At 44.1% G+C, this 22,729-nt stretch overlaps 2 protein-coding genes across 2 annotated transcripts in view; both read left to right on the forward strand.

Moving 5' to 3' along the window:
* Nucleotides 1-18,476, forward strand: part of ACOX1 (acyl-CoA oxidase 1, palmitoyl) — a 21,126-nt gene extending 2,650 nt beyond the window's left edge. The window contains exons 2-14 of the mRNA XM_010002719.1: nt 957-1,116; nt 6,725-6,885; nt 11,631-11,738; nt 12,246-12,365; nt 13,360-13,475; nt 13,663-13,832; nt 14,159-14,321; nt 15,024-15,214; nt 15,447-15,626; nt 16,265-16,370; nt 16,453-16,596; nt 17,593-17,799; nt 18,426-18,476. Coding sequence (XP_010001021.1) covers nt 957-1,116; nt 6,725-6,885; nt 11,631-11,738; nt 12,246-12,365; nt 13,360-13,475; nt 13,663-13,832; nt 14,159-14,321; nt 15,024-15,214; nt 15,447-15,626; nt 16,265-16,370; nt 16,453-16,596; nt 17,593-17,799; nt 18,426-18,476 — 1,877 coding nt within the window. The remainder of the gene's footprint in view (nt 1-956; nt 1,117-6,724; nt 6,886-11,630; nt 11,739-12,245; nt 12,366-13,359; nt 13,476-13,662; nt 13,833-14,158; nt 14,322-15,023; nt 15,215-15,446; nt 15,627-16,264; nt 16,371-16,452; nt 16,597-17,592; nt 17,800-18,425) is intronic.
* Nucleotides 18,477-22,323: 3,847 nt separating this feature from the next.
* The window catches only part of FBF1 (Fas (TNFRSF6) binding factor 1), a 17,329-nt gene continuing 16,923 nt past the window's right edge, over nt 22,324-22,729 (forward strand). The window contains exon 1 of the mRNA XM_010002720.1: nt 22,324-22,602. Within this exon, the coding sequence (XP_010001022.1) occupies nt 22,324-22,602 (279 nt within the window). The remainder of the gene's footprint in view (nt 22,603-22,729) is intronic.

Below are 22,729 nucleotides of genomic sequence, written 5' to 3' on the forward strand. Positions count from 1 at the left end.
GGAGACCGGAGGGAGGAGGTTGTGGGGAGAGGGAGGAGGTTGTGGGGAAGGGGAGACTGGGAGGGAGGAGGTTGTGGGGAGGGGGAGACCAGGGGGCAGGAGGTTATGGGGAGAGGGGCTGTAGAGGAGAGGGAGGTGGGGATGAGCTTTTGGGAAGAGGGGAAAGCTGTGAGGAGAGGAATTGTAGGCTGAGGGCTGCCTGAAAGTAGGGATTTCTGTCTTGATGGGTTAGAAGGGAGCAGTGTTCTGTCCCTGAGCCCCCTCTTCTCCCCTTCCCAGAAGGGGTTTCCTGTGGCCCTGACAGAGCAGTGTCCTTTTACCTCTCCTTCCCCTTTCTCCAGAGGGTAAGAGGCAGCTTCCCAGGGGCATTTCTCTGGGGCCCTCTCCCCTCCTTTTCCCTTCCTGTTACTCTCTTGCCCAACACTACAAATATGACCTGTTTCTCACCCACCAGCACCATGATATGTCAGTTTAATGAAATACCTCTCTCCTCCTCCCAGCCTGCTCTGTGCTGGGACTGTCAGAGGCTGCTGTTGTGCAACCTCTGTGCAAGGGGACACAGAAACTCGATAGCACCTTGGTTTCCACTCAGCATAGTGGGAATAATAGCTATGCCCTTTGGGAAGGAGTTGTATGGGGATCAAAGTTCATGAGGCAGTCTGCTCAGGCACTAATGATGGTGTTTTGAGATTGTTATTGAGGGACCTGCAGGTATTTCATCAGTGAGTTAACCTCCAGCCAAGTCCTAATTTAAAATGTGGTTTATTTGTGGAATGGGACAGGAGTATCCAAGAAGAGCTTTGACCTCTTTCTGTTTTCATGAACTTTTAATTTTAATTTTTTCTCCTATCTTGCACCTCGAGGTGCAGCAAGGGAAATGCTGGATGGTTTCTCACCCCCTTCCTACTGAGGTTTGTGGAGGCTGAGTTTGTTTTCCTCTTCTGTTCTGTCCCCAGAGGCCTTAGTTATTAATGACCCTGACTTCCAGCATGAGGATCTGAACTTCCTGTCCCGTAGCCAACGCTATGAGGAAGCCATCAGGAAGAGCTCCCTGATGGTGATGAAGTTGAGAGAATATGGAATTGCAGATCCAGATGAGATCTACTGGTTTAAAAGGTACCTAGCTGTGGAGTTTGCTTCTTGTGTGTGCTTTGATCATCACAAGGACATTAGAGTTGGGCTTTATTTTTCTTTTTTTCTACATTTGCTGTCCAAAGGAACCTGTGAACCTGTACAAAACCCACTGCAGTCTTGGCTTCAGTGAATTTCAGATGAAACCCTGATTGTTTTCTTATTTTATTTTTTTTTACTAGAAATGCACCATCAATAATGACACCTTATTTATTATACATGGTGCAGAGGGTAAAAAATGAGACTTCTACTCCAATATATTTATTTTTTTCCAAAAGGAATAAAAACATATACTGAGATATTTGGAATCTGAATAGGTCTTGTGAGGCTGTGTTTTCTAATGAAATCTCATAAAGCTGATTACTTCACTTTGCACTTAGACCTGATAAAGTTGTATTACAGGCATGCTTGAAAATGTTCCAAGATAGCTTGTGAGTTCTCATTTATAACTGTCCTGTCTCCCTCCTCCAAGCTCCTGGTGCTGTAGTGGCTCCTTTTGCCCTAGAGGCATTTTATTTATCTGGTGGTATTACCCTTGGGTTAAGTTAATAAACCTGTCTTTACATCTGAGTTTCATTCATTGCAGCTTGCAGGGAACTTCATTCCTGACTTTGAGCTGTTTATCCCCTTAGTCCTGTTAAACTTACTTTGGTAGAATAAAACAGAAACAGCTTAACAGAGAGATCACACAGGTCTAGAAATCTGGGTGTAATACCACAAATATATCCTCTGGCACATTAAATGAACACTGTACATTAAATTATGTACTGGTAGAGTCACAAGCCCCCTCTGTCTGGATTTGTAGAAAAGCTACCATTGGTCTCAGGGCATGAATATTGGGACTAGTTACTTGAAATCATCTTGTCTGCTGTAGTTCTAATTTCAAAGGTGTTGGTCTACACTGACCTGTGTCATGAAAGTTCTTGTGGAAGTACTGAAAGAGTTATTTTGAAAACTGGCATTGGTGGACCATGACAACAAGAAGAAAGTTCAGTGACTACATCAGATTATTCAGGTAGTGTGTGGCAGAAGTTAATGATTTGTTTTTCCTACACAAAGGTTATTGGAGGTGATAGGGAAGTTGCTTCAGTTCTTTTTGTTTTGGTTTGGTTTTTTGTGGAGAAAATTCAGAGAAGTCTATCTGTATCCCAGCTGGCAAATTTCCATGATTTTTGCAATGTAAGTGCTGTCTTTTGGTAGCATTGCTGACAGTGTTTTATGAAAACAGGGTTTTTCTGGAGTAGTCAAGTACTAAATTATATTTTTCTTTCCAGAAGCTTGTTTGAGAGTCAGCAATTCTTTACTTGAATTGGGTGAAAGCTCAGTAGTTCATAAAGGTGCCAAATAATGCATCCATAGCCTGTGTGATAGGAATAGTCAGGTGTGACCAGTCAAAATTAATGTTCCCAAATTAACTGAGACAATGGGCAAGGTTTGCCTTTTTATTTTTCCAGAGTCAGTTCTAATTGGAGACATTCAGAATTTCAGAAGATAATTGCATTTACTGCAGCCTGACTGCATTTTCCAGTGTCTTCTGTAGCAACATGTAGAAGAATGAAGAGCTGTACATACACTTCTTACCTTGCTCTAAGAACTTGATATTGTTCATATTTTTTAATTCTTTACTATAATACCTGGTGCTTGCAAGGGAGGCTATTGGCTTAATGCTTCTTAACGAGTGGAAGAAATTAAAGGATTATTTTTCATCCTTTGATTTCGTTTGCATTTTAACATCTGGCCCCACTTTCACACCTACTGAGTGTCAGACATTTTTTAAACTTGGTGAACTCCACCAACTTGCAAAATTAAGTTGATTTCTATCACGTATCCAAATGTGCCAATTGGTGCTAACTAGAAGGGACTTGATTTGTGTAAAAGTTGATCTGGAGAAGCTGTGCTTGGGTTTATTCAGTTTGCCAGACTGGAAAATTAAATGGGTTTGTGACATAGCTGCAAAGAACTTCAGGAAATCGATTGCAGTCTTTGATTCAAATGTCAAGTTGTATTTATTGTGATTGACCCTCACATTTTCACATCTAGAAGTCAAAAATATTTTGCCAGTAATCTCTCAAGGCTTGTGATTACCCTCAAGCAGTAGGGACACATAAACAATTTTGAGAGTTTTGAGCTAGTTGTTTTCCTGTTGCTTTTGTATATTACCAGAACTTCAGTAGGAACCTTTTATTCCTGAGTGACCCAACTCTATAGCATGATTTATGAATAAATGAGGAGAAATTATTCTTCCTTCAGCTGCCCTGGAGATCTGCTTCAACAGTTGTTGATGCTGTGACATGTGGAACTGAATGCTCCTCCCTGATTCTACAAGGGCTGATTTGGACTCCTATGTTTTAGAGGATCTATTAAATATATTTAAAAGCCATTTTAATGGCTTTTCTTCCTGTGTCTCAACCTGTGTCACTCACAGTTGCTGCTGTGACCTCATCAGCCTTCAAGAGACAATATTTAAGATATCTTTTCCAGTCTTAACTGCAGCAAAATACATGTCAGCATGAAAAAAGGGAAGTTACTCTGATGTGTCATGCTCCACAGCTCTTTGAAGAGAGCAATCTGTTCAGTTTTAATTCACCTTCAAGTTTAAATAACCTTCATTAAGGAAAATGGGATTAAATGAAGAAGTGAAAAACAGTTGGGAGAAACTGGGCAGAGAAGAAGAGGAGAACCAAGAGCTGCAAGTCAACAGGTGATTCCAGTGTCTATAAGCATTGCAGGAATGTGCATTTTTCCTGTAAGAATTTGTCCTTGCTTCTCATTTGGCCACTGAAGTTAGGACTTGGAGTAGCTTTTGGCAAATCAAAACAGGAAAACTGTAGTAGGGGCCCTATGAGCCACTGCTAAATTAATTTGGAGTGGATGAGTCTGTCCTAGATTTGTTGATACAGCCAGAAAAGGAGCTTATTATTTGTCAACTCTGTAGCCCAGGTCAGACTGCTTGTCCTCCACTGAGGAATCGCTAAAAGCTGGAGAAATTTGCTTGTGGATTTAGCTTGAAAGTAAATGACCCTGTTCTGTGACCCAGTTCTGCAGCTTGAGAAGGTCTTTGCAATTGTTCATCTAGCTTTGGAGTCTCTGAAAACACAGACTTTGCTTTAGTTGTGCTCCCTTAGCTCCCAGATTTGGTTACCAAACTGATCTGTCAAATTCAAGTGCCTTCTACTCCATGGGTGGTGTGGGTTACTGTGAAATCTGGAAAGATCTATATTTCCAAAGTAGTGTGTGACTACACATCTTCCTCCTGTGTGTGGATTTGGAGTTGCAGCCCTCCTCTTGGTTCACAGATTGTTGTCACAAGTTCTGACTACAGACTCAGGAGGTAAATCTTGATGATTGATCAAATGGCTTGTGCGAGATGCAGCAGAGTGCTGGAACAGTTGAACAAGGCAGCCTTTGGAGAGCAAGCTGTGTGGGTAGTGGGAATGGAGAAACTGGGAGGGGAGAAAGAAATAGAAAACCTGTTGTTCCTCCCTTCGCATGTCGTGAGAAGAACAGAATTCTCTCTGTCATTCAGGTTGTTAAAAGGCATATTAAGAAAATCCTAATTGTTTAGTGGGGAGTAGTATGTAGAGATGGAAAGTCTGCTGTGAATTAGCTGGTGTTGGGTGCTGCTTTCAGCTTTGTTGATGCAAGAAGCTGCAAAAATGCAGCATATTTAATCAGTGGAATAGTATCACCTTCTGACACAGGGATGTTAAAGCATCTGCTTGCAAAATGGCATTTTGCTTATTCCTGCCAGAGAAAGTGATGGTTAAATGTGAACTATGTGGCATTTGTGGTTAAACTCACTGATAGGCAGTGAGACTTGGCTGGTGTGACCTTTTTTTTTCTGGAGCATTACCTTCAAAGAGATAGTGTCTGACCTGATTTTTCTGACAGCAAAGTATGTGCTGCACCTTTGTCACAAGTTCTTTCAATGAAAATACACAAGGCACTGTTCAAGCTCTTCCCAAGCTGCTCCAGACTTCCCAAGCTGCATTGTTTCAAAGCCAGTATTTGCTTTCTCCCTGTAGATTTGTTCTTTGTGGGCCCAAGCTGTAGATGCACAGTGATGGTGCTGTAGGCAGTGAGGAAGGAAAGGGTGCTGCTATTGCTGTGTGGGTCCTGGGCTAAAAGAAGGACACGGGAAACCACAAGAATGTTGAAAAATGTTCTGTCTTGCTGTCCTTGTAGCATTTTTAAGCCTTTTGTTACCCTGATAACTTTGGCTTTGTAAACATATGCTGCTGTAGGCAACAGAATATTTTCTGGTAAGAGAGCTGTCTGCCTTGATTCCAAGAACTCTAGACATTGCATTCACACCAGCTTAAAAAACATTTAATAAATTAATCACTAGCTTCAGATTACTTGATTACAATAGTTTTCCTCCTGGAAAAGAAATCCACCACTCATTCTGTCTTGTCTATTTAAAATAAGGGTCTTAAACATGCTCTTCAGTGGTGCTGAAGGTTTGTCCTGCTTTCCCTCACCCTAAGGCTGAATTTTACAGCTTGTACAGGGATCTGGTTTTGAGTTATCAATTATTTACTCTCTGCTCCCAAGGACTCATCCCAGGCAAGGTGTAAAATGCCAATCACAAATGCTGCTGTAGTTTGACAAACTGCATCCCCTGTGCAGTGCAGGTCTGTGTTGGCAGCAAACTCTTAAATGTGCTCCCTGGGCAGGTGTTAATACATATTATCCTTAATATTATTATCCTACCAGATTAAATTATGTTTCCCTTGTAAGGTGTTTGAGGTAGGTGGGAGGGATCTTGTACATAGATATCCATGCAGAGCACTCACTTGTTTCTCTTGCATCTTAGACTTTAGATGGAATAAACATTCTTGTGCAGAGTGATTGAAGCTTAAAAAACTGTTCAGGCTGCTGAGTGTTGAAGGGAACACACTGTCATTTGCTACTGAGCTTTTACACACTGAAACTTTCTAGCACGTTTGTGTTTAGAGCTTGCTTTAATTGGGAATGCACTTTCCTGCTGTCGTGGCTACTAAATTAATAGAGCTTTCTCTTAATGGAGTGATTTCTATTTTGATGAAGCACACTGAAAATGTCTGATCTCCTTTCCATTCCCTTCAGCACTAGCCTCTAACATGAATTTTAATTGAAGGTGAGTTCCTGATCTCACAGCTGATAGAAGCAGCTACAGGTAATACAGAGCTCTTCTGAAAACCATTTAGTCACCTAAAGCTTTTTCCTTTTCCATACATAGTGCCTCTAGCTAATTAATAATGGCCTAGTTCTAGGCTCCTTGGAGCAGTGGAATCTGTTCCCCCCAAAGCCTAAGAGATGGGAAAGAAAGCAACTTGGTCTTCATGTCCTCTGTTTTGAGTTCCCCATAAATCTTTGTAGAGTGCTATTTTTTCCAGTTACGTGGCAACAGCAGGATTCATGGAGCAAAGAAAATGCTTGAAAATAACATTTCTTTCCCCATTAGCATTCCTCCTGCTGCCTCCTGGTTTGGAGGTTGCTTGTGAAATAGTCAAAGAGTTTATTTATCTGATGCTACAGTTGGCAAAAAACCCTTTCAAGATCACAATAAGAGTAAGACTGAGATCCAGATCCCTTTATTTCTCTCCTGTAGAGCATGCTTGGGCAATTTTCAGGAACCTTTCAGTCTCCACTTCAGCATGTTTCAAAAAACCATGGAGACCCAAACGACTGATGCTCAGAAGGAGAAGTGGCTGCCTCTGGTCCGTGGCGTCGAGATAATTGGCACCTACGCCCAAACCGAAGTGGGACATGGTTAGTTCCCTTCAGGGATGGATGGGTAACCTCTTTTCTGTAACTCCAGTTTGTAAATTGATGATGCTCCCTTGGTAAATCTGAAAGGAGAAGGGTAAAATAGTCTGGTTAACCATTGGTGTTTCCTGCCAGGCAGCTGCTTCGTTTCACATCCTAACAATCCCAGAGTTAGTTTTGGTCTTTTCCAGAAAGCACCTCTTAGCTGATCACTGACTTTGTAGTTGTGTACCTTTGTTTTAAGATGAGGAGGTATTTCCAAGCCCTTCAAGTCTGAATTTCACCTGAAGTGGTTGCAACATGTCAGTCAACAGTACAGTGGTTTTGATTTTTGCCTGAATTTGGGGCATGTGTATCTCAGAGTTCTCAGGTCATGACTGGGCTGCATAAAGAAGTCAGAAACATACCTGGTGATGCAGTGTGGCAGGGCGAGATTGCACCTTTTTGGTTTTGAAAGTAAGGTATGCTTTGCCCCAAGCACTTCTCTTCCAGATGCTACTCCATTGCAGCTGCACAACTTCATGGGAAGATCTTGGTTTCAAAGAAGAAAAACATCTTTATTCCTACTCTTGTTGGGAAGGACTTTTACTTCTTCAAATGGGAGAACGTTCAATGGATCAGAAATCAGTCTTCTAGCCCAGAACCTGAAATTAATGGCTGTTAAATACCAGCAAGGATAGTTTAACAAACCCAAAGACTCCAGTGCTTGTGCTGGCATCTAAACTTGGAAAGAAGGAGATGTGTAAGTCTGGACAATGGCTGAAGATGGAGGATGATGCCAATTGCCTGTTGTTCAGTTACAGCTACTCATGGCAGCTGATACATTTGTAGATGCAGCAGAAGTGGAAAGAGCAAACCCACCTTGATGCTGGAAGCTGAGAGACAACTGGATGAACAATAAATGCCTGCTAACCTTATTTGATTTTATTTTTTTTTTTTTTCAAACCAACTTCTTTAAATCAGACACTCCTCCACACCAAAGTGATCTGTTTCACTTGCTATTTCACATTCAATCATTGCACTTTCTTGCCTGTTGAGGGTCTGGATTGCTTGTGGTTCTCATGGGTTTTAGTGGTAAAATGGGCATTTTGATACTTAACAGAAGTAATTTAGTAGGAGTATGGAAAAGAAAATACACTTTCCATGCTGAATAGTGAAAATGCAACTGTTTGGCATCCCTGCTGTATCAGCTGCTTCATCAGTGAAGCTGCAGTAATTGTCACTGAGCTCTTCTGAATTTAATCCTGATGTTTAGAAATTGATGATGGGGGAAGAGACCTCTAGATTATTGACTTGAATCCTAGTCTGGCTGGGTAGTTACTCAGTTTTATCTTACCTACTTGTTAGCCTGTGATTATAACCTAGTCCATAGTGAGTAAGTCTCTTGGAAAAAAAAAATAAAAGAAAGAAGAGGCAGAAATAGCAGGAAAGGAACCAAAAAGGAGTAAAGAAAAGTGTGTTCTGTTTCTCTGTGGTTTATAGCTATTGCTAGTAAATAAGGATTTGATTTCAGTCTTTGACTCTCATCTGTGTACTTCTCACCAGTACAAAACTCACCTAAAATCTGGTATTCCTGATGACCCATTAGCCATCTATTGATCTTGGTCACTGTTCAGTCATAAAGCTTATAAAACATTGCTTCCGTGTTTAGTTGATGGCTGAGTTTATTTGCAGGTGCCTGAGGGTATCAAAAGAAAGAATTACAGCTCTTAGGAAGCTCTAGGGATAGACCTTGTTGATAATAATGTGTATTTAGAGGTAACACAAGAATGCATTCTTCCCACCTTGAGCTGAGCTCAGATCAGTGCTTTTTCCATAATCCATATCTCATTTAAATAGATCTATTCCTGTTAAAGACCACATTATTTGATATATAAATGTGCCAGATGGACAACCTTTCTACAGAAGGTACCAATCCTCAGTTTATAGCCCCACTATTTAAATACTCAAAGCTATTAATATTTAAAGATTTAACAAGCATTTAGTTCTTTATATTGAAAAACTTAGTAGACCACTTAACTACCCAAAAGTGGTGTTTGAGAAGTTAGAGGAATAATAGTTCTAATGAAGTGTGTTTAATTGGAGAGACTGTGTGGTTTACAGGTTGAAAAATGTTGGCTTTCTTCTGGAGTTGGACTCAATGATCCTGATGGGTCCCTTTCAACTCAGCATATTCTATGATTCTTACCATGTTGTTTGTGTTCACAGCTTTGACTTCCATGTGCAAAGCACTGTCCTTTTAAGAGAGCTTTTAGAAACAGCAAAAGGTGAAGGGAGTCAAGACTGATCTTTAATTAAAGAAGTGAAGTAGATAGTACAGACAGCTAAGGCTTTCCTTTTTTAAGAAAGTTCAGTGAAAAACTACTCACTTGGCTGGATAAACTGGGACTTTACCAGGTTCTACCCTCAAACCATGAAAAAATAAAAGTGGACTTTTGTATCTTTGGGTGAAGAGTTGCTTCATCCAGCCAGATCACATCATCTAAAACAGACATTTTGACTCAGCCCATTTAACTTGGGTATCCTCTGCTTTCCAGTCCATAGTGAAGATCTGGTGTTGTCTTTCCTTGGTTTGGATTAATCCTTTTTTGTCAGCCATGCTGCATCAACACCACAGGAATGTTGCAAATGCATTTTCTGCACAGGAAGAAATGCATTGCAGCATGTCATTGTTGTATTGTTCAGGCCCGAGAAAAGGACAGTGCTCTGGCTTGCTGAACCACACTTGCTGAATTGCTCAATTCTGATTTACACATGAATCTTTTTGTTTTGTCTTTGTCTCTTCCTGAATCTCCTCCATGAATCCTCATGCTTGCTTCCCCCCCCTCCCCCATAACATTCCCTTCACACTCCCATCCCATAACGCTTCTTCACAGCTTTGTTCATCGTGGACGACCTGAGCCCCTGGACCTTCATCTGGGCATGTTCCTCCCCACCCTTCTCACCCAGGCAACCCCAGAGCAGCAGGATCGCTTCTTCATGCCTGCCTGGAACTTGGAGATCATTGGCACTTATGCCCAGACTGAAATGGGCCATGGTACAGTACATTCACTAAATGCTATTTTTAAGAATGGTTTGTGTGCAAAAGATTCTCCTGCTTGGAAAACAAATGGCTTGTGTTTTACCCCAGAGTTTTAACATATGCAGTTGTGGCTGCAGCAATGGGTGAAATTGTTAATGGATCTTTATGCCATGTGCTGCTTGTTCTTTTTTTCTCCTATGGGAGAGTTTGCCTGTATTTTTATATATATGTGCATCCTGAGAGCTCCTCTAGTGCCATTCAAACCAGGGTAGGTTGTTGCATGTGGCTGTGGTGGTGTCACTTGGATGACATCTGTTCATTTTTACACTTGCCCTTCTTTCCAGTGTGATTCCTGCTTTGCTTTACTTAACGTTCAGTGTGAAGACAAAAGGACAGAGCTTTGAGGTACTGAAAGAGATGCCAAAACCAGTAAGAGTTGCTCGTCACCTTGGGCTGAACATGGATCAGAGAACACGTGGATGACCTGGTTCCAGTGCTCATATTTTGTGGGGAGCTTTATTCCCCCCAGTTCATTAGTTCACTCCCATGTGTTCTTTTTAATTGGACCATGAAATGTGTTTTTTTAATCTGTCTGGAGTAGATTTTGTTCTTTGTTATTCCTTTGATTTCAAGCTTTGAAATGGATTTTGGTAACTCCAGCAGTCTTGTGATTGCAACACTTAACCCCAGTTTCAAAGGCAGGATATTATGCCTTCAGAAACTTTAATTTTGACATTTGAGAGTTGCAGGTGAGGATTATTTTCTAAAAATGAGCAGGATCCACCTTTGTGCTGGAGTGAAATGTAGAGACTGTGAAGCATAAAGTAACTGGAAGTCTGTGGAGAATCTCTTGCAACTGGTGAGGTTTGAAGACCTTTTGCAAGCCAAGTAAGTCTGTGTTAAGCTGCCTGTGGAAGTCCTCTATTAACTCCATGTGTTGGAAAGGTGTTTGCATCAAGGTGATACCTTTATCCATGTTGCAGCTCTTGTGTAGAGTCAGTGGCTCTTGCTTTGTCAGCCAGGTGTGTTCACAGCTTGTCTAGTGTTAAGCAGGTAGGTCTGGTGATGTTTTGGGCTTTTTTGATGCCACGCTGAGACAGGGGTGTGTGAAGTGAAGAGCTGGGGGCAGAAAACAAAGACTATCCCTGGAATTATTCCCTTCATCCTGTCTGCAGTCTCTTAATCTACCTGCATTAGTCCCTTAACATGCATGTGCCATTGCTTGTTGTCTTGGAGCTGTGGATGATCTTGTTTGGGAGAAACTGCTCCATCAGGCAAGGAGACTGTAGGCCTGGTGAGGGAATGAAGAGCTGACGGGCACTGCTTGTTTCATCTTGGGGCTGAGAAGTGTATGATTTGTATTTTGCAGTTGAATCAGATTGCAGATGTAGTGCAGTCCAGGTGAGCTTGTTTTCCTGGACCTTTTTAATGGAGAAAGGGCTTCTGGTGTAATAGCAAAAAGGTGTCAGATTGGAGGTGCTTGGAAAACTAGTCTTAGACCACTGGGAAGAAAACCAACAACATGTTTTTTGAGAATTGGCTTCAGGTCCCAGAATATGGTCTTTTACTTGTTCTTCCTTAATTGGTTGATATTTAGTCCTTTATCTAGCCTAAAGTTGAAACCTGTACATTACTACTGGAGTTGAACTTCCTCTTGCCCAGTTCTGTCCTTGTCTCTGTATTGTGACTGATTTTCTGCCAAAACAATGTGTTTGCTTATTTTCAGGAACTCATCTTCGGGGTCTAGAAACTACAGCTACTTATGACCCTGCTACCCAGGAGTTCATCCTCAACAGCCCCACTGTGACCTCCATCAAATGGTGGCCAGGTGGACGTAAGTGCATTACAGTGTGTCTGTGTCTGGAACATGCATGGAAAAACCTAGGGAGGTGATGTCATGTGTCTTGTATCTCCAGAGTGGTGATTGAAAGTTGATCCAGAGCTGGCTGGAAGGCAGTGACTCTTGCACAATGAGTAACAGACTTATCAGAGCCTACCAAAAACCTGGCTTATCTGTGTGCTCTGGATTATTTCTCAGAGTCATATACAGTGTGAATTTAGTATCATTTTGGACCATTTGTACCAAAATCTTTGCACTACCTGCAGCTCCACTGGCAGGTTTGCCAGGGACTTAGTGTTGTCTAGACAAGAGAATTGTATTGTGCAACTTTCATGGAGTTGAGCAACGTTGTTTCTCCAGCTGTAGGATTTAGATAATAACCAGTGAGGTAAATCTGACTTTTTAACACATGATAAGGTAATCACAGATCCTGCTTTAAAGAGAGGAACTCCATGTAAATAAGTAGGTTGACTGTTTTATTTTTCCTTCTGACTCCTGCAGTTGGGAAGACATCAAACCATGCCATTGTGCTGGCACAGCTCTACACTCAGGGCCAGTGCAAAGGGCTGCACGCCTTCATCGTTCCCATCCGGAAGCTGGGCACCCACGAACCTCTGCCAGGTAAAACATTCATCAGGGTTTAGCACTCATGGAAGGCATTAGCTCTGCTTCTCTCCAGCTGTGAACAGCTGCATGTGTCTTCAGAGAATGATTTGGGTTGGAAGGGATCTTAAGAACATCCAGTTCCAACCTCCTGCCTGGGCAGGGACACCTCCCACCAGCCCAGGTTGCTCCAAGCCCCATCCAACCTGCCCTTCAACACTGCCAGGGATGGGGCAGCCACAGCTTCCCTGGGCAACCTGTTCCAGTGTCTCACCACCCTCCCACTAAAGAAATTCTTCCTAATGTCTAACCTGAATCTCCCCTCTTCTAGTTTTAATCCATTCTCCTTTGTCCTTTCACTGCACACCCTTGTTGAAAGCCCCTCCCCAGCTTTCCTGGAGCCCCTTCACTGGAAGGTGCGCTAAGGTCTCCCTGGAGCCTCCTCTTCTCCAGGCTGAACAATCCCAACTCTTTCATCCTGTCCTTGTAGGAGAGGTGCTCTAGCCCTCAAATCATCTTGTTAAAGAACATGGCTTATTTCACTAGGTGATTTAGTGAGTAGCTGGTAGGTCACAGGGCTTAAACCTTTAAGAGTCTTTCTTGTGACTGAACTACCACTAAATCTTCTTTCCTGTCATGCTTTCAATGTGAAGATGAGTTTGGGATTTGATTCTGCCTGGTGTTTCCCAGCTATGCATTCTGTGAGGCAGCACATCCTTATACTTTCTGGAGGGGAAAGAATACCTTTCATCATCCTCTAGCTAGAAGTGAGTTGGATAATCTTCAGAGACATCTCCCCCAGTGACGGGATAGTAGGACTGCAGGTAAATTATAAAGGGCCCCATGTATTTATGTTCACTTTCCATCAAAGAGGTTAAGGTCCTCATTAGCTGTTCCTCCTAACAATGCCAGGACTTGCTGGAAAACTAAATAGTTTCTTTATTGGAGAAGCCTTGAACCTCTGTGGTGTTTAGTGTCTGGTTCTTAATGCAAGTGATTTTGTCTGTGGCAGGTATTACAGTGGGTGACATTGGGCCAAAATTTGGTTATGATGAAATAGATAATGGCTACCTGAAAATGGACAACTTCAGAATTCCTCGGGAAAACATGCTGATGAAATATGCTCAGGTAAAGCAGTGAACTTCATTTGCTGTTAGAAGTGGATACTCCAGGTGCTCCTCTGTGGTGTATTGAAAAGATTGCAGGTTGCTTGTAAATGCTGCTTGATGAGTTTAGAGCTTGAGAGATGAACACCTAAAAGGGAGCGAACTTTAAACATCGCTGGTTTGGGATTGTTTGGGTTTTTTTGTTGTAGGTTGAACCAGATGGTACCTATGTGAAACCACTTAGTGACAAGCTGACCTATGGGACCATGGTGTTCATCAGGTCCCTCATTGTGGGTGACTCAGCTCGCTCCCTGTCCCGGGCTTGTACCATCGCCATCCGGTACAGCGCCGTGAGGCACCAGTCCGAGCTAAAGCCTGGGTGAGTGCAGTGGCACAGCAGAGCAGCCTAAGTGCTGAGGGAGTGTTCCCAAGTGCTGGGGGAAGAGGGACTGTGACTGATGTTGTTTGCTTTGGCACTGGATGGTTTCAAAGCTCTGTTTCATCCTGCAGAGTCAGTGATCTTTCATTCTCGGCTGCCAAACACCTTCCCTCTGCCAGAGGCCTTTGCTGTGTGGTCTGAGACAGTGGGGCTTGGTGTGGGTGCAGCTGGGACTGTCCAAATGGAGAAGCTACTTAGAGTTGAATAGGACTTTGTGGCACCTTTGGTAGCAACTGGCATACTAACTCATCTGTATCTTGCTCTAGGGAACCAGAACCTCAGATCTTGGATTATCAGACCCAGCAGTACAAACTCTTTCCTCTCCTGGCAACAGCATATGCTTTTCACTTTGTGGGAGCCTACATAAAACAGACCTATCTTCGTATCAGTGGAGACATCAATGAAGGGGATCTGAGTGAGCTGCCAGAGGTACTGTGTCCTCCCTTGATTTTTTGTAAGGTTTCTTCACAGCCATGGTAGAACAGCTGTCAAGCCTTTTTGGCTTTCACTCATGAAACATCTTGTAATTATTTCGATTCAGAGATGCCAAGCCCAGTGATTGCCAGTGACTTTTATTTCTTCATTTGCACTGGTCATTTAACAGCCATTTACAAAAATAAATAAATAAATAGGGAATAATGCACAGTGAGAAGGCTACTGTGATTGTATTTTTTTCTCTCAGGAATGGTGAGATAGCACTTGGGAGTGGAGCTAAGACTGGTTTTACACTTGTGCTTTAGCTTTTTGATTGTTCTTCCAAGTCACTAGGGTAGTACTGGTGTGTTGCTCAAAGGCATCAGTGCTATACTGAGGGAGGAGCTAGGGTTGTAGGATGTTAGTTTTCAGGTAGGAATCCTGTTTGAGAACCTAATGTCACAGTAGGCAATTGAAAACAGTCTGGTACAGGTGTAGAGACAAAAAGGAGGCAGTCCACAAAAGAAATCTTTACGTGTGCAGAGCTTTCCATCTAAACAGTTTGGGTCAGGGAAGAGTCATCACCAGAAAAACAAGACCCTGTGGGACAGAGGAAGGATGGTGTCAGCTCTGTGTGTCTCCTGGGAGCTGCAGTACTTAGCATCTGCATTAAGAATGGAGAACAAAAAATAAAGTGGCTTTGCTTTGGTCCATCAGCTCCATGCACTGACAGCAGGGCTGAAGGCGTTCACCTCCTGGACTGCCAACGCCGGGATCGAGGAGTGCCGGATGGCGTGCGGCGGGCACGGCTACTCGCGCTGCAGCGGCATTCCCGACATCTATGTCACCTTCACCCCCTCCTGCACCTATGAGGGAGAGAACACAGTCATGATGCTGCAGACAGCCAGGTAGGGTAGCTTCTGCCCAGAGACCTTCTTGCCTTGGCATCGTGATCCTTGTAGCTGAAACGATGAGCAGGAGAGTGTCCCGTGTCACCCTGAGACTCGTCTCTCGTGCTTCTGTCCCTTGCCCTGTTTTAACAGAAAAGCATATTCCTGCACCTGACCCTAGGTAAGGTGACATCTCTCCATTCAGACAACTCATGTTGAAGAGTTGCTATCTGTTGGCTCTTCTTTTCAGATTCCTGGTCAAAAGCTACAACCAGGTTGCTTCTGGGCAGCGGGTGACTGGCATGGTGTCCTACCTGAACGACCTCTCCAGGCAGCGCATCCAGCCGCAGCGCGTGGCTGCCAGGAGCGCGACTGTGCGCATCAACGATCCAGCCGGCTTGACAGAGGCCTACAAGGCATGTGCTGCCTGGTAAGTTCACACTTTGCAGCAAAATGGTGTGTCCTGGGAGGTGGCAGTGCTGTGCTGCTCTCTTCGTGCTAGGTTCTCAAGGCGTGGCTTGCACAGCTTGGCTCTATGTGCTCCTTTCAAGAAGTGACACACTTGAGGAGGTTGCATCAGTGTTAAGTGCTTGGAGGTTACACAAGGCTACACACAGCCCACACATAGCCTAGTTACTCTGCTCTGTTCCATTCTGAAGTCTCTTTTTGTTGTGTAAATATAAATATATTCAAGCATACAAATACCAACATTGCTGCAACTGCCTGCTCAGAGATCTATCTGGAGAGATACAATCCTGATATTAAAGCCTCTTGTGAAGGAAGCGTAAGAATAGAAGATACCTACATTTCAGTAGATATTTAGGCACCACCTGTGTGGTTTCAAATGTCATCCTACCCCTCTGTAGCTGTGTTTTAGCTGCAGCAGTGATGGTAGGGGTAGTGATGGTAGCTGCTCACTCCAGGCAGTGTATTCAGTCGTTGCACACAACCTCGGAGTTTTTCTGATGTGTCAAGACTTGTGAAAGTCATGTGAATTTAGTGTATGGGACCTTGTTATCCTGGTGTTATTGCATAACCTGTCTTTTATGTCTGTCTTTTATGAAATAGGCTTGTGGAAACTGCAGCAAAGAACTTGCAAGCTGAACTGAACCACAGAAAGAGCAAGGAGGATGCCTGGAACAGAACTTCTGTTGATCTTGTGCGAGCATCTGAGGTCAGTGATGTACTTGCCCAAGAAGTGTGCTGTAAGAGCTGCTCATCTCTTCATGAACTGATTAACCTTCTGTTTCTGTTAGGCACACTGTCACTATGTGGTAGTGAAGCTCTTTGCAGCAAAGCTGTCTGAGGTCAGTAATGCAGCTGTCCGTGCTGTCCTGACTGATCTGTGTCTCCTGTATGCCCTCTATGGGATCAGCAAGAAGACAGGGGATTTCTTGCAGGTTGGTGTCTTTCTCTTAACACTCCCAAACTCTAGACCCAGTCTTTGTTTGCAAGGATACTTTAAATGTTTAACTGGAGAAATGCTAAGGTATAAGGTATTGTTGACTTGCAGAAGGCCATTAGCAGTGCAGGTCTGATTGAAGGCTCTTGTCTAGTTTCTCTTGTGATCCACAAGAAGCAGACTTGGATGATAAATGGTAACATGGCATCTGTCTAGGTTAACTGAAATGGTTCCCAGTTGGTGACCAGGTGTATGTTAAAAAACAAGGAGATAATAAAGGAGATGCAAGTTAGACATGCTGTAAGAGCTGTATGGATTTGTAAAGCAGTGCACAAACACTGTGACTCTGGAACAGGGTGTAGTGGTGACCTTGGCAGTGCTGGATTAATGGTTGGACTCAATGATCTTAAAGGTCTTTTCCAACAAAAACCATCCTGTGCTTCTGTGGAAAGAGGGATATTGTACTGCAGATCTTAAACCAGCTTTCAGTTAAGGGGTTCACATTGTCAGGCACTACTTCTCTTCATTCTTCCAGTTTGAGAATGTATTTGTGCACCAGTGGTTTATTTTGCCTTCAGGCAGACATGGTATGTGTTGTCTTCCCCTTTTTCCTCTTTGCTGCTGACCAAAAACTTCCCTGAAGCCAGGAGGAATTTCATACACACGTGTGCACGTTCTTCTGGAAAGCTTGCTACAGAGGTTAACAGAACAGGCACTGAAGGATTTAGGGTCTCCCATCAAAGATGGAATAGCTAGCCAGCATGGTGGGCTCTGGTAGCCAGCATGGTGGGCTGTGATAGCCATCCCCTCCTGTTTGTACCCTATGGCAGATTGCCAGTTTGTATACTTGGCACTGAAGAAAAAACCACAAGTGTTTTCTGGACTGCTGGACATTGGTGTGGGGAAAAGCTGACCTATGTTAGGCTGTAGGGGAGGGAAGATTAGTGGAACTTTCCTACTTTCCTGCTCATCTCTGTTGTTTGTTCCCACCAAGGCGGGTATTCTGAGCGATGCCCAAATCACCCAAGTGAACCAGCGTGTGAAGGAGCTCCTGGCTACCATCCGTCCCAATGCAGTAGCCCTGGTGGACTCCTTTGACTTCCATGATGTACATCTGGGGTCTGTGCTTGGCCGGTATGATGGCAATGTCTATGAGAACATGTTTGAGTGGGCAAAGAAATCCCCACTGAACAAAACACAGGTAAAGAAGCTGTATTTCTTCCTCTTAGGTCACACGTGCCCAGAGAAATCATTTTGGGTGGTTAAAAGAAATTGCTCTCATGTAGTACTTGAGTGTTGCATGGCTGCCCTAAGGCTGTAGCTACAGCTGAGCTAATAAAAGAAACTGGGCTGACGTGTCAGTGTCCCTCTTCCATCAGCCAGAACAGAACTCTGAATCCTGTCTTGGTGGCCTTTTCTGGCTTGGTTTGACTTGGACAGACTTATCCCCTACAATGGGCTCCCACCAGAACTTACTCCATGTTTTTGTGCTTCTGGAGTCAGTGGTGCTTAGGAGCTTCCCTGCACTCCCCTTAGGAGTCCTCTGCCAGTTTGCTCTGAATTAAAATGCCAAAGAATTATCTGTATGGATAGAAGATGCCTTTCATTATTCCAAGAAAGGTAGTGAGGAAGCTGTTTGTTTTGCCTTATATTTTCACCTTTGTGTCATAAAGACACTCAAATACAAGACTTAGCTGACTGTTCTTAAATCTCCAGAGTGCCTCTGATTCCAGTTTCCTTAGTATAAAAACACACTGCAAGAAGAGCTAAAACTGTTCTAAAGCTGAGGCCTGACCTTGTTGTAACCACTGTCTTCTCCTCTTACAGGTTCATGAGTCTTTTCACAAACACCTGAAGCCACTGCAAGCCAAGCTGTGAAGCCTGCTGGTTTTTTTCAAATGCACTCTTCTCCTGACCTGAAAACTGGGTGTTCACATCCTTTCTTCAGGCACTGAAATCAAACTTTTCAAATCCTGGTAGCTGTAGGACAGTGAATAATTGTAGCCTTTCTTTCCACTTCTGTAAATTGAGGAGGTGCTTGAGGAGAGTGCATAGGAATTGATGCCTGGTTTTAAAGTGCAATTATAATCATACAATTAACCTTCTAAAAATCTGGGAAAGCTTTATGGATTCATACAAGGATTGCTTTTGTGAAGCTGCTAACTAGAGAGAAGAAGTTACTGTCAACTGCTCTTACAGGTTCATGAGTCTTTTCACAAACACCTGAAGCCACTGCAAGCCAAGCTGTGAAGCCTGCTGGTTTTTTTCAAATGCACTCTTCTCCTGACCTGAAAACTGGGTGTTCACATCCTTTCTTCAGGCACTGAAATCAAACTTTTCAAATCCTGGTAGCTGTAGGACAGTGAATAATTGTAGCCTTTCTTTCCACTTCTGTAAATTGAGGAGGTGCTTGAGGAGAGTGCATAGGAATTGATGCCTGGTTTTAAAGTGCAATTATAATCATACAATTAACCTTCTAAAAATCTGGGAAAGCTTTATGGATTCATACAAGGATTGCTTTTGTGAAGCTGCTAACTAGAGAGAAGAAGTTACTGTCAACTGGAAAGCTAGCAGGATTTCACTACTAAGTAGTTAACAGCCCTCAGTCAAAAGCTTCTAATGAGCAGTTGTGTCCTTCCACCAAAAAAGCATCAATGTCTTGACTTATTTTTTTTTTAGCATTATTTTTTTAAGATTAGCACCACCTCTCTCCTTCTTTGGCAAATATTGATGCTGTCAGAAGTCTCCTGCATAGTTTTGTGCAGATGAATCTGCATGTGGCACTGCTTCCATGATGTAGCTGGGAAGCAAATACCCCATCCTTCTGTGCTTCATTCATCTTTCCAGAAGAAATCTTCATGCTTTCCAGTACATCTTCCTTTCACTGCCCTGCAGAGACTCCTTTTGCCTGTGTGCCATCTCCAGCACTGGCACCTTACTCTTTGTTAATAGGAAGTCAAAGGAGAACATAGTGATGCTGCTCTAAGGCAAAAAAAACCCCACAAAAATCAAGTAGTAACAATCAGCTCAGTGCTGATAATAGATGCTCTGCCCTTCTTTTAACTGTTAGTATTTTCATAGCACTATCTCAAAGCACTTTACAAAGATTAATGATGATGATTTCATGTGAAAAACCACATGGAGTGGTACAAAGTGCAAATTTGACCTGGAATGATGAAGCCAGTATTCAAGGGCAGAAGTCAGTTGACCAGGGTCCTTGGGTCTTCAGATTGTTCTGGGATGTTCTGGTTTTTAAAGGCATTCTTCAAGACAATGACAATCCCAAGGGAAGTGTCCAGATTGTTTTGGGTTTGTTTTGGTTTGTTAGGTTGTTGGTTTTTTTCCTATCCACGCATTTCCAAGGAGCTCTCTCTGATTTCTGCCTGATTTTGTTTTTGTATTGACTTGGGATTTGCACAGTGCTGTCTGGATTTAACAGATGGAAGATTTAGCTTTTAGAAGAACCTACTGATGCCCAGTGAAATCAGTGCAACTACAACTAGGCAAAATCATTGCTGTTTTTTGACACCAATAACTTTGTCCAGTAACAATAAAACCTCTCTTTGCAACAGATAAGAGCAGCTTTGATCTTAAAATGGTAAAAACCTTCAGCATACACCCAAGTCCGGAGGAGGGCCATGAAGATGATCAGAGGACTGGAGCACCTCTCCTACAGGGACAGGCTGAGACAGTTGGAGCTGTTCAGCCTGGAGAAGAGAAGGCTCCAGAGGGACCTTCCAGTGCCTGAAGGGGCTGCAGGAAAGCTGGGGAGGGGCTTTCAACAAGGGCTTGTAGTGAGAGGACAAGGGCTAATAATTTTAAACTGGAAGAAGGGAGATTTAGGTTAGACATTAGGAAGAAATTCTTCAGTGTGAGGGTGGTGAGACACTCGCCCAGGTTGCCCAGGGAAGCTGTGGCTGCCCCATCCCTGGCAGTGTTGGATGGGGCTTGGAGCAGCCTGGGCTGGTGGGAGGTGTCCCTGCCCATGCAGGGGGGGTGGATCAAGGTGGTCTTTAAGATCCAACCCAAACCATTCTATGATTCTATGATCCTGCAGTTCTGAGAAGTTGGTTCTCTTGACAGCTTTGGTTCTGTTGATGTCTTTTAATTTTGGATCACTTTTCATGGAGGAGTTTTTCCTGGCACTAGCGATCGTCAGACACAATCTTTGGTTCCACGTGCAGTAGCTGAACAGAAAGTAATGTTTAATTTTAAATAAAATAATGAAACTTGCCTTTTGGCTGCTGAGTCTTTCAGGTTGTGAATGGAACCAGTGCTCTTGAGGGTACCAAAGGAGGCTGAAGAAGGCTTTGCCTTCTCTTTATTCAGTAGACCAGGGGAGGGGCAAGTTAAAAATGTTAATTACAACCCTACTAGCTAACTGCATGTACAGATTGAATAAATTACAAAACTGTGTTTTCAGACAGAATGTCTTTCTTTCGTGCATTGCCTTCAGTGGATTTCATTTCAAGTGATGGGTGAAGTAGAATGAATTCTTCAGAAGGCTTTAATTAGCTGGATTTCATTTATCTTATTTCCAGTCTGACCTTTCTGGCTTTGCTGTGCCCACAACCACAGGGAAAACAAAACTGACATTGGCTTCATTACAGCTCCCAGGCAGCAAAACTGATCACTGTGATGATTTAACAAGAGTTTGGAAGCAGAAGCTTTAATTGATAGAAGCTGTTTCTTTACCTTCCCCCCACCCCTCATCATTTTGGAGGAGATGGTGATAGGAAAGCAAATGCTGTGCTTACCTGCTGTTGGTGGGGATACTGAGCACCCTTTTCCATCTTGCTGTTGCTGGTGATACCCCAATGCCACAATCTGGTAGGATTTGCTGTGTTTCACCATCAGGAAACCATGCTTAAACTGCCCTGGTTAGGTGTCCTCCATTCTTTGTCTAAATGTTCTGGAATGGTTGCCACAAGCGTGGAGCCTCTTGTGCTTGATTATTAAGTGATTTCAGTGTCAAGTAACGACACTTGGGAGCTACACTGTTCTCCTTGCAGAGTCTGAAACAAGCAGTCTGTGACCGCGGGTTCCAGTCTGAGCTGAACGATGGGCTCTCGAAAATGCCCTTTTCTGCTGCAGGCTTTGGAAGGAGCCCGTGTTCCCACCTGGGTTTGCAGCACGCGGGGTGAAAGCCACTGGTAGGTGGGTCTGCAGGTCAGGAAGTCTCAAGAAGGCGAGTGTTTCCCCGGGGAGTGAGACCCCCAGGGACAGTGAGACCCCCACACCCAGGGATGGATGGTGAGACCCCCAGGGACAGTGAGACCCCCACACCCAGGGATGGATGGTGAGACCCCCAGGGACAGTGAGACCCCCACACCCAGGGATGGATGGTGAGACCCCCAGGGACAGTGAGACCCCCACACCCAGGGATGGATGGTGAGACCCCCAGGGACAGTGAGACCCCCACACCCAGGGATGGATGGTGAGACCCCCAGGGACAGTGAGACCCCCACACCCAGGGATGGATGGTGAGACCCCCAGGGACAGTGAGACCCTCACACCCAGGGATGGATGGTGAGACCCCCACACCCAGGGGTAGTGAGACCCCCAGGGATGGATGGTGAGACCCCGAGGGTGGTGAGCCCCTCACAGCCAGGGATGATGAGACCCCCAGAGATGGACGGTGAGACCCCCAAGGGGCAGTGAGACCCCTCCCCACCCAGGGATGATGAGACCCCCACGGCCAGGGACGGTGAGATCCCCAAGGACGATGAGACCCCCCCAGGGATGGACAGTGAGACCCCCAAGGGGCAGTGAGACCCCCACACCCAGGGATGATGAGACCCCCAGGGATGATGGTGAGACCCCCTCACCCAGGGATGGTGGTGAGACCCCCAGGGATGATGATGAGACCCCCGGGGATGATGATGTGACCCCCAGGGATGATGATGAGACCCCTCACCCAGGGATGATGAGACCCCCAGGGATGATGGGACCCCCAGGGATGGTGATGAGACCCCCGGGGATGATGATGAGACCTCTAGGGATGGTGAGACCCCCAGGGATGATGATGAGACCCCCAGGGATGATGATGAGACCCCCAGGGATGATGAGACCCCCAGGGATGATGATGAGACCCCCAGGGATGACGAGACCCCCGGGGATGATGATGAGAC

The sequence above is a fragment of the Chaetura pelagica genome, unplaced genomic scaffold, assembly GCF_000747805.2.
Source record: "Chaetura pelagica isolate M959 unplaced genomic scaffold, ChaPel_1.0 scaffold47, whole genome shotgun sequence".
NCBI classification, from domain to species: domain Eukaryota; kingdom Metazoa; phylum Chordata; class Aves; order Apodiformes; family Apodidae; genus Chaetura; species Chaetura pelagica.